This window comes from Dipodomys ordii, unplaced genomic scaffold (assembly GCF_000151885.1).
Source record: "Dipodomys ordii isolate 6190 unplaced genomic scaffold, Dord_2.0 Scaffold27, whole genome shotgun sequence".
Lineage (NCBI taxonomy): Eukaryota > Metazoa > Chordata > Mammalia > Rodentia > Heteromyidae > Dipodomys > Dipodomys ordii.
Window position 1 is genome coordinate 5902639 of NW_012267243.1, and position 10895 is coordinate 5913533.

General features: G+C 42.3%; 1 protein-coding gene across 1 annotated transcript in view; it reads left to right on the plus strand.

Moving 5' to 3' along the window:
- Window positions 1–374: 374 nt before the first annotated feature.
- The window catches only part of Abl2 (ABL proto-oncogene 2, non-receptor tyrosine kinase), a 79122-nt gene continuing 68601 nt past the window's right edge, over window positions 375–10895 (plus strand). Inside the window, exon 1 of the mRNA XM_013015520.1 lies at window positions 375–779. Within this exon, the coding sequence (XP_012870974.1) occupies window positions 623–779 (157 nt within the window). The 5' untranslated portion in view covers window positions 375–622. The remainder of the gene's footprint in view (window positions 780–10895) is intronic.

The window sequence follows — 10895 nt, forward strand, 5'->3', positions numbered from 1 at the left end:
AGGTGTTTCTATTTCTTTCTTGCTTTTTCTCTTAAAAAGGATGGGCCACTGTTGCCTAGCTATCTTCGCCGGGGAAAAACGAACTGGCAGAGAAGGCACAGTTCATCTATCCCTAGGACCAGCATGAAGGCGTGGTCCATTCAGTCGATGGGTATCTTTGCCCATTCCAACGCCGTTTGTCTTCTTTCTTTCTTTCTTTTTTTCTCTTCTAGACACAGAAAACCTGCCGGTGTGCGTTCTCGGGTGGGCGGGGCGACGGGGGCGTGCCCACACACAGGCCACGCCCCCCGCGTCGCGACTGGGCGGGCGGGGAGCGGGGGACGCTCTGCCCCACGGTGTCTCGTTGCTCGGCGGTTTAAAGATGGCGGCGGCGGTGGAGGCAGCGGCGGCGGCGGTGAGGGCGCGGAGTGGCCGGAGGCGAAGGGAAAAGGAAAGTGTGTGAATCGCCGAGAGGTAGCGCGGTGGTTGCTGTGAGGATTCCGGGTGCTGAGCCGCCAGAAACCCTGTCCTAGGGGCTTGGGCAGGGAAGGAGAGGCCGAAGCCGGGCGGGGAGCCTGAGGCCGGAGCCCAGGAGGAATGTGACCGGGGGTCGGCGGTGGCGCGGCGGAACGCGAGCGCCAGGATGGGGCAGCAGGTGGGCCGCGTCGGGGAGGCTCCCGGGCTCCTCCAGCCTCAGGCGCGTGGGATCCGCGGCAGCAGTGCGGCTAGGCCCTCGGGCCGCCGGCGGGACCCTGCGGGGCGGACCGCGGAGACCGGCTTCAATATCTTCACCCAGCACGGTAAGTGTGTCCCGGAGCCCGCGGGACGGCGCGTGGGATAGCAGGGGTGGAGTTGGGGCGGGGTTCGAAGCCCGGGGCGGACGGGCAGCGTCGGGGGGCCGAGGCGTGGAGGGTTGTCGGCGCGTGGGGGCGGCATCTGCTGCCATCTGGGCCCGTCACGGGAGGCGGAGTGCCACCCCTCCCCCGCCCGGCTCCCGGCTGCGGCTCGGCTGGCAGCGACGGGGGCGGCGGGGGGAGCGGTGGTCTTCTGGACGTGGTGAGCTTGGGTGGGAGGCTGGCCTCCACGCTGGGACGCGGCTCCGCGCATCTGTAAGACCTGGGATGGTCTCCCGCTGAGAGGGACCGATGAAGGGAAGCGTGGGGCCGGATCCACGAGGTGGGAGCATTATGTTAGCGAAAGAGAATTTGAGTTTTGTTTCCCCCCCCACCCCCCATCCCCAAGGAATAGGAAAATCAGAACTGAATCTAGGGAGCGTGTGGCGTATATGTAAGTCAGGCGATGCCATACAGTGCCAGAATGCCCGTACCTAGCCTTCTATTGGAAAGGTAAGGGCAGAATCTTATCATTTTGGGTAATTTGCCCCTGAACTAGAAATAGGGGCTTTGCCCCTCCAGTGTATTTGAGCTTTGGACTGGGGCATAGGATTCTCGTATGGTTGTCAGGGATTAGAGGTTGGTTAGTATAGGTAGGTTGTTGGTGTGGATATAGAGAGGAGTTTTTCCTTTGTATCACTTTCGTGTGTGTAAACACGCACACATATGCGTACATCCTTGGATATATATCTACATAGTTTGGCCTCCATTTGGCCTCATATTTCAGAGTTGTCATACACTTATGAAAAATTTCAGCATATACTCTAATAATTTATATATTTATTTTGTGTTATACTGAGGTACTATGTAATTTATAAATACAAACCATAAGGACTGGGCAAGTACATCATAGTTATGGGTTGACCTCATGTTTATAGTTTGGTAGCACTAGAAATTTAAATACCCAGCACCCACCTCAACCTCACCAAAAAAAAAAAAAACTTAAAAGAAAAAATACAATAAGGGCTGGGAAGGTGGCTCAGTGGTAGAGTGCTTGCCTTGCATGCCTGAGACCCTGGGTTCGATTCCTCAGCACCACATAAGCAAAAAGAAAAAAAAAGCCGGAAGTGGTGCTGTGGCTCAAGTGGTAGAGCGCTAGCCTTGAGCTGAAATGCTGAGGGACAGCGCCCAGGCCCAGAGTTCAGGCCCCACGACCAGACCCCCCCCAAAAAAAATACAATAAGAGTGGTCTGATTTTCCTTTACCACAGCCCTGTGGATTCTTCTGCATTCAGCAAGGAAATGTATTACTTTTTTTTTTTAGACCAATATTCTCAAAGAATGAAAAATAGAAAGGAGAAAAAAGAAAATAAAACTTCATGGGATTGATATTTTACGACTTAGAAAATACTGAAGAACTAAATGCTAGTTTAAATCTGTAAATTTAGGAGGTTGAAATATGTAGAATCTCAGTTCAAAGCCAACATTGCAGAAAATTTATTTACATTCCATCTCTAAAATAACCAGGAGCAAAAAGCTAGGTTACAGGCCTGGTTCTAGTAGTAGAACAGTAACTAAGGAAGTAAACAAGTCTAGCACAGGTAAGATCCTGAGTTCAAGTTTTGGTATCAGAAAAAAAGACTGACACATTCCATCTCTAAAATAACCAGGAGCAAAAAAGCTAGGTTACAGGCCTGGCTCCAGTGGTAGAACAGTAACTGAGGAAGTAAACATAGTCTAGCACAGGTAAGATTCTGAGTTCAAGTTTTGGTATCAGAAAAAAATACTGAAATTGGATAAGAAATATTGGACTTTTCATTTCATTGAAAATTGGTATAGAAAAGAATGAAGTGTAAAGGCTGGTGGGTTTTCTATACAATTTGGTTAAAGAGAAAAAGCAAAAGATATGGAAACTATTAATGAGAAATGGAATTTTGGAGGACATAATGGTAGATGTAAGTGAAATGAATCCAAGGATGTGACTGCGAGGTGAGTTCTGTGCTTGGACCTGTGAGTAGAATGATCCTTTCCCCCAGTTTTTCTTGTTTGCTGTCCCTAGGATTTGAACTCAGTGTTTCATGCTTGCTAGGCAGGCATTCTACTGCTTGAGGCGTGTCACCAACCTTTTGCTTTAGGGTATGTATGTGTGTGTATTTGTGAGTGTGCTGGTCCTGAACTCAGACTTTGCACTCTGCTTCTTGAGCCACAGCTGCACTTCTGGCTTTAGGGTGTTTAATTGGAAAACCTTTCCTGCACCGTCTGCCTTCAAGTGGTGATCCTTGAACTTCTTGTGTAGCAAGGACTATAAGCATGAGCCACCCTTTCCCATCACTCTGTAGTTAATTTTGATATATTGCCTCATCTATTTGTCAGGTCTGGCTAGGCCTGTGGTCTTCCCATTATAGGTGAGATGACAATATGTATGCTTCATTTTTTTTTTTTTTGAGATGAGGCCTTGAAAGCTTTTTGTTTTTTTTTCAGGAGATGTTATGGAATTATCTTCCTGATCTTAGTTGTCCACGTAGCTGGGATGACAGCTGAACACTGCTTCTAGCTATTGAGATGGGATCTCTTGAACTTTTTGCCTAGGCTGTCCTCAAACAGCAGTCATTCTGTAGTAGCTTTAGATAAGATTACAGGTATGAGCCAGTTGCTGGTGGCTCACGTTGTATTCCTAGCTACCCAGGAGGCTGAGATCTGAGGATCTTGGTTCAAAGCCAGCCAGGTTCAGAGCTAGCCCAGGCAGGAAATTCCAAGATTCTTATCTCTAGTTAACCACCAGAAAACCAGAGTGTCACTGTGGCTTAAGTGATAGAGCGCTAGCCTTGAGCTGAAGAGCTCAGAGATAATGCACACTCCTAGAGTTCAAGCCCCATGACTGACCCAAAAAAGAAAAAAAAAAGATTACAGGTATGAAACACCTACATTGGTAATTGTTTCTTAATGGAGAAGACTCAGGTGATTGGGGCCATCCTGGCTTTCTATTTCTGCTATTAGAAATGTGTTTGGGAATGTCTTCCAGGTATATGACTATTTTCTGCAAATGAGACATGAGTTCATTTTTTATTGAAATCACTTCCTAAAACAGGAAAGAATGGATGAATGGTTTTTAGGAAAGAAATAATCTAAATAGCTTTACTTTTTGTGAAATGTTAATATACATTAAACTTAGTCCATGTATCAATAATGACTGTCTTCCTCTGGTATTTTATTCAAGATATAAGATTTTATAGACAAGAAGAAAGTTATTAAAGTGGGATAGGAAGAGATTTTGGTGGACGGACAAGATTTGGATCTGTGGGATAGAAAAATAAAAAGCTTGATAGGAGAAACAGTTTGAGCAGGTAGAATGGGAATAAATGCGGTTGTTGATGGCTTAGTGAGGAAGTGTCTATTAGTGAAGTAGCATTATGATTTGGGAAAATAAATTTACAGTAAAAATTGTTGGGAGAGTCAAGTTCTGATCTAGACTCGTGTTCATCTTTGAGTTGCTTGCTGTCTTTTTTCCCTTGCATCTCTTTTCATTCGATTTTTCTCCTTATATAGTCTAGGTTGGTGCAAAGTAGAAACCCTCCTACTTTAGACTCCCACAAGGTAGACATACATACCTGGCTACCGTGTTTTGGTTTCTTTATCTTTAAATGACAGATACCTTATTACAATTTTGTAGTCGCTGAGAAGTTTTGGGAAGAAAAATGAAAAGATTGGGTCAAACTGGGATTTAAGAAACTTGTGGCAGAGTTTTTTAATCAGTTTAGTTGATTAGCTAGTTTGCAGGACCTGCATGAGATACTGAAAGATTGCCCTTGCCCTCAAAGGCAGTGGATTTGGAGACTGTAAGAATTTGAGGGGTAAGTTTAGGGGCATTTTATTTATTCAGTAAATTTTTCTTTTTGAATACTATTGTCCTGGGTTCTGATAATGCATACAATTAGCAAATAATAAAGAAACAAACATGACAAAAATTTAAAAAAAATACAGATTGATATTTAATAGTTCTGTACTTCCAAGTGTCTTAGCCTAGGCAGTATTGACATTTTAGGTTGTATAATTCTTGATGTGGGGACCTGTATGTGGAGGATGTTCAGTAGCATCTCTGGCCTTTACCCACTAGATGCCAGTAGAATTCACATTTGTCTCCTCAGGTACAATGAAAGCTTTTTTCCAGGTTTGTAAACACCTTGAAGGGGAAGGGTGGGCAAAATTACTCTTAGTTAATAATTACAGTTTAGAAATATAAGATAGATTCTGAATTAAAAGATGAGTAAATTAAATTTGAGTGCTTTTTTTGGACATCTCATTAGACATATGTGAAAAATAATCATGATTCTAGAAGCATTGTAAATCAGTGCCTTCAGTTAATAATATTGAGGTTTTTAGTATGGAATTGCATATATGCAATTTAGGTCTGACAGGTTCTTGAGTTTACATGTAGGTTTAAATGGCATACTATTAGAGTCAATGATTTGTTTTCTCTTTAATCAAAATGATATTTTTTCTTTGTTAATACTATGTGAGTTTCCCTGCCAACGTATTTTAGTGAATGGAATGGAGGAAGGCTAAGTTGGTTTTTGTTGTAAAAGGAGTTCTGTCTGACTTCAGTGAACTTTGTAATGGATGGTTTTTGTGAGTTGATGTTTTGTCACTATTAATCTAGGATTGAATACATGCTTTTTCTTTTTTCAGTATCTGGCATACTTTTCACAGCTAAATGATTTTAATTTTATTATTCATTTCCTGAAAATTCTATTAAAAATTAACCATATGAGTTAGAAATCAGTGGCTCATGCCTATAATCCTGTCTACTACTCAGGAGGTTGAGACCTGAAGATCACATTTTGAAGTCAACCTGGACAAGAAATTCCTTGACTGTACATCACTTGTATAGTAACAAAAAATTTTAAAAAAATCCTTGAGACGCTAACCTCCATTTACCCACCAGAAAGCTAGCAGTGGAGGTGTGGCTCAGTCTTGGAGTGCTAGCCTACCCGTAGAGTGCTAGCAAAAATGCTAAGGAACATCTATCCTGATTTTAAGCCCAGTACTGTCACATAGACATACACCCTCAAATACACAAATATACAATAGAATGATTTAACTAATATAAAATTTCCCTTTAGCTCATTTATTTTAATTTTTGCAAGTTCTGGGCTTGAACTCAGGGGCTGGGCTCTGTCCCTGAGCTTCTTTACAATGCCACCTCTGGCTTTTTTTGTGTGTGTGGTACTGAGGAATTGAATCCAGGACTTCATGCATGCTAGGCAAGCACTCTACCATTATGCCACATTCCCATCCCAAGCTCATTTATTTTTTTCTTTTTCTTTTTTCTTTTTAATGATGTCCTTATACATACACACCCACCTCCCCACCACCACCTATCCCACCCCTACATGTGTGTGTATGTCTCAGTTCTGGAGCTTAAACTCGGGGCCTCACACTCTTGTATGCCTATTTTGTTCAAGGCTGCTGCTCTACTTCTTGAGCTACATCTCCACTTCCAAACTCAACATTTTAAATCATCTGACTTTTTTCCCCTAACCTTTGGATCTTTAGCTCATGTTATGAACATAGTGAAGGATAAGGTCTTTTATAAGTTGAAAATAATACTCTAAAAAGATACAGGGACCTAATATAATGTCAGATACTTGTTACTGAGTATCTTTTGTTTCTGTTTTAATGGGATTGAAGTTTGTAGGGCCTCACATTTGTTAGGCAGGCTGCCTCCTACTTAGCTTGTGTTTTGTTTCTGTTTTTGTTTTTTGGTTGGTACTGGGGCTTGAACTCTGGGCATTGGGTGCTGTGCCTGAGCTCTTCAGCTCAAGGCAAGTGCTCTGCCACTTAAGCCACAACACCACTTATGGTGGTTAATTGGCCATAAAAGTCTCATGGACTTTCCTGTCTGGGCTGGCTTTGAGCAGCGATCCTCAGATCTCAGCCTCCTGAGTAGCTAGGATTTTAGGCATGAGCCACTGGTGCCCATCTAGCTTGCATTATTTTTGAGTGAGGGGCTCTCTTTATGCTGATACTTGCTTGGCTATTACCTTACTTGTGCTTATTCACATATCTTAGGATGATGGATACATCAAGCTATTGATGTGTGAAGGCCAAGCCATTGATTGATAAAGTGGTCTTTAGGAACTTTCATGTCCAGGCTGGTCTGGACCCATGATACTTCTTATCTCTGCCTCCCAAGTTGCTAGGACTAGAAGCCTGAGCTACTGCACCAAGCTGGGTTTTTTTGGCGCTGTTCCTGGGGCTTGAACTCAGGTCTAGGGCACAGTCCCTAAGCTTTTCTGCACCAGGATAGTGCCATACCACTTGAAGCACAGTTCTGCTTTTGGCCTTATTTTTTTTTTTTTTTTTGGGTCCGGTCGTGGGGCCTGAACTCTGGGCCTGGGTGCTGTCCCTTAGCTCTTCAGCTCAAGGCTAGCGCTCTACCACTTGAGCCACATTGCCACTTCTGGCTTTTTTCTTTTTGCTTATGTGGTGCTGAGGAAATGAACCCAGGGCCTCATGCATGCAAGGCAAGCGTTCTACCACTGAGCCACCTTCCCAGCCCCTCAGGCCTTTTTTTTTGTAGTAAGAAATAACTGTCTCAGACTTTATTGGCTAGGGCTTGCTTTGAATGTTGATCCTCAGATTATCATTCTCCTACATAACTAGTATTACAAGCATAAGCCATTGATTAGTACATGCTCAAACTCATCCTTTATATAGTATCTGCTACATAGTAGTAGGTATTCTTGCATAATTATGGAACAATTGGCTTTCTTAATCTACATAATACTTTTATATATTTAATAGTTGATGTCACTTAATATTTTATTTGATAGTATACCTGATTAGTAACAGTTTTACTCAGTAAGACTTTGTGAGTAACCTTTTCTTTTCTTTTTGTTCTGTCAGTCCTGGGGCTTAACTCTGGGCCCTGGGCACTGTCCCTCAGCTCTTCAGCTCAAGGCTAGCACTCTACCACTTGAGCCAAAGTACCACTTCCAGCTTTTTTTGCTTATGTAGTGGTGAGGAATCAAACATAGGGCCTCATGCATGCAAGGCAAGTACTCTACCACTGAGCCACCTTCCCAGCTCAGTATTAGGGCCTTTTGTTTGTTTGTTTTTGGTTTTGTTTTTGTTTTTGGGTCTGGTTATGGGGCCTGAACTCTGGGCCTGGGCACTGTCCCTCAGCTCTTCAGCTCAAGGCTAGCACTTGAGCCACAGCACCACTTTTTTCTTTTTGCTTATGTGGTGCTGAGGAATCGAACCCAGGGCCTTATGCATGCAAGGCAAGCGCTCTACCACTGAGCCACCTTCCCAGCCCTAAGATTACTTTTTAAAAACTCTGTTTTTCTTACATATTTTTTCTTTTCTTTGGCAGTGCTGGGGACTTACCCAGGCTTCATATAATATTATACACGTTTTATCACTGGGCTACGTATACCCTTTCCATGGTCTTTTTCTTTGTATTTCTCATTTGAATTGATACAAAATTTATATTTTTGAGGCTGGAATTACTTTAATGTGTTTTGCCTTATACTATGACTAGAATAGGCTATTAATTCCTTACTTATTTATATTGTGCGTATCCTGGAGCTTGATCTTAGGGCCTAGTTGCTGTCCATGAGTTTTTTCTCAAGGCTAGCACTTTACCACATGAGAGCTCCAGCTCCACTTTAGGCTTTTTAGTGGTTAATTTTAGATAAGGATTGAACAACCTTTTCTACCTGGGCTAGTTTTGAATTAGAATCCTTGGATTTTAGCCTCCTGAGTAGGTAGGATTATAGGAGTGAGCCACCAGTATTTAGCTCTTACTGTGTTATCACTAAGAAAATGACGACCCTTTATTAGTCCAGGCAAATTTCAGTAAAAGACTTCACTTTTCTTAGTAATTGTTTTTGCACTTACTTGGTCTACTTATTTTTGCCATGTCTTCTAGTCCTTGTAATTATTTTAAGTATTTTTTTTTTTGCATTGACTTTCCTAATTGGTTACTGCTAGTATATGGCGGACTATAGCCCTTCCACGCCCTCCCACCCCACCCCAATTTAAACACAGGGCCTTCACTTATCTTGGCTTGTTTGGTCAGCTGGTGCTTTACCACTTGAGTCCAGTTTGTAGTTTTGGGCTGGTAATTTTGGAGATGTAATTTCAAGGATTTTTTTTTGCCTGTGTTGGCCTTGAAACATCTTGCAGATGTTTCTGTGTGTTTGGCTTAGACTGGTGATTTTTCTGTCTTGATCTTGGGTCTTGTTGCCTTACTGTACTCACTATATCTATTAATTTTTCACTTAATTCTCTTTCTAGGTAGGCAGTCATATTATTGTCTGTCATAGTAACTTTTTGCCAGTATTTTTTTTTTAACTTTTTCTTTGACGGGGCTGGGAAGGTGGCTCAGTGGTAGAGTGCTTGCCTTGCATGCCTGAGACCCTGGGTTCGATTCCTCAGCACCACATAAGCAAAAAGAAAAAAGCCGGAAGTGGAGCTGTGGCTCAAGTGGTAGAACGCTTGCCTTGAGCTGAAGAGCTGAGGGACAGTGCCCAAGCCCAGAGTTCAGGCCCCATGACAGGACCCAAAAAAACAAAAAAAACCCAACTTTTTCTTTGACGATTATTCTATAAAAGTTTTTAAGCTGTTACTATTATATCTTACTCACTTTACTTTGAAACAATATAGGTCATCTGGCTGAGAGGAGACATGGTGGGTTACAGAGAGATATCATCTGTATTTTCTCATGAATACATGCTTTGTCCCCTAGCTTTCCATAAAATAAAGTACATGTAATAAATGTAATTGTAGATATACATATATGTATTGTTATATATAAAATTGTCCTTATATGTATGTAATAAATCTTTTTTAGAGAACTTCGTAATATTTTAATGGGCAATGAGAAATTATGGGTATTTATATTAACTTGCATACATTAATGTCATTACTGGTGGTTGGCATCTACAAGAAAGTGATTACTGATTAGTTTGTGCTTTAAGGGAATGTTTTGTTTGGCAAATATATTCCTCATGTTGGTGAGTTGCTATATCAGTAGCTGCATCATTGCTCTATAAATGACATCACTAAGATAGATTTTTATGGTTGTTTATCAGTCTCTCACATCTGCAATCTTAGTTACTCAGGGCATTAAGAGCTAAGGACTACCATTCAAAGTCAGCCTGGGCAGAAAAGTCTTGGATCTAAACATAGAAGAACAACAATGAAAAATATATCCAAGAGTGAACATTTGACCAAGATCTCCAGAAGACAGGGATGAGGTAAAAATTAACCTTTAAGGAAGTTCAAGAAAGATAGCTTCCATGGGGCTGGGAAGGTGGCTCAGTGGTAGAGCGCTTGCCTTGCATGCCTGAGTCCCTGGGTTCGATTCCTCAGCACCACATAAGCAAAAAGAAAAAAGCCGGAAGTGGTGCTGTGGCTCAAGTGGTAGAGCGCTAGCCTTGAGCTGAAGAGCTGAGGGACAGCGCCCAGGCCCAGAGTTCAGGCCCCACGACCGGACCCCCCCCCCTCCAAAAAAAGAAAGATAGCTTCTAATCAGAAAGCATTTTTTTTTTGGTCAGTTGTGGCCCTGGGCACTGTCCCTGAGCCTCTTTGTACTCAAGACTAGTGCTCTACCACTTGAACCATAGTACCACTTCTGGCTTTTGAGTGGTTAATTGGAGATAAGAGATTCAAGGGGACTTTTCACATGTATTAACTGGACTATGTTATTCAAGGAAGACTTCAAGTAGTGTAATCCTTTATAAAGGCAGAGTCAAAATTTAACAAAATAAATACCAGGAAGGTGGGTACTTACAAGGGAGGGAATGAAGTCAGGGGAAAAGGGGGTAGATAAAGGAAGTCAGGAAGATGAGGAGAATGCAGTAAAGCATTCAATGTATATCCTAAAAAATTTACGAAGAATGTGGGGAAGAGGTTGAGTTAGAGAGGGATGTGGTAAGAATGTTGAAAAGAGTGGCTTTTAGCAATACACATTGTATTCATAAACTGTATTGTTAAATGGAAACTCCTTTGTACTTAGAGATTATTATTTAAAGATAATTTTTTTTTTTGGGTCCGGTCGGTCGTGGGGCCTGAACTC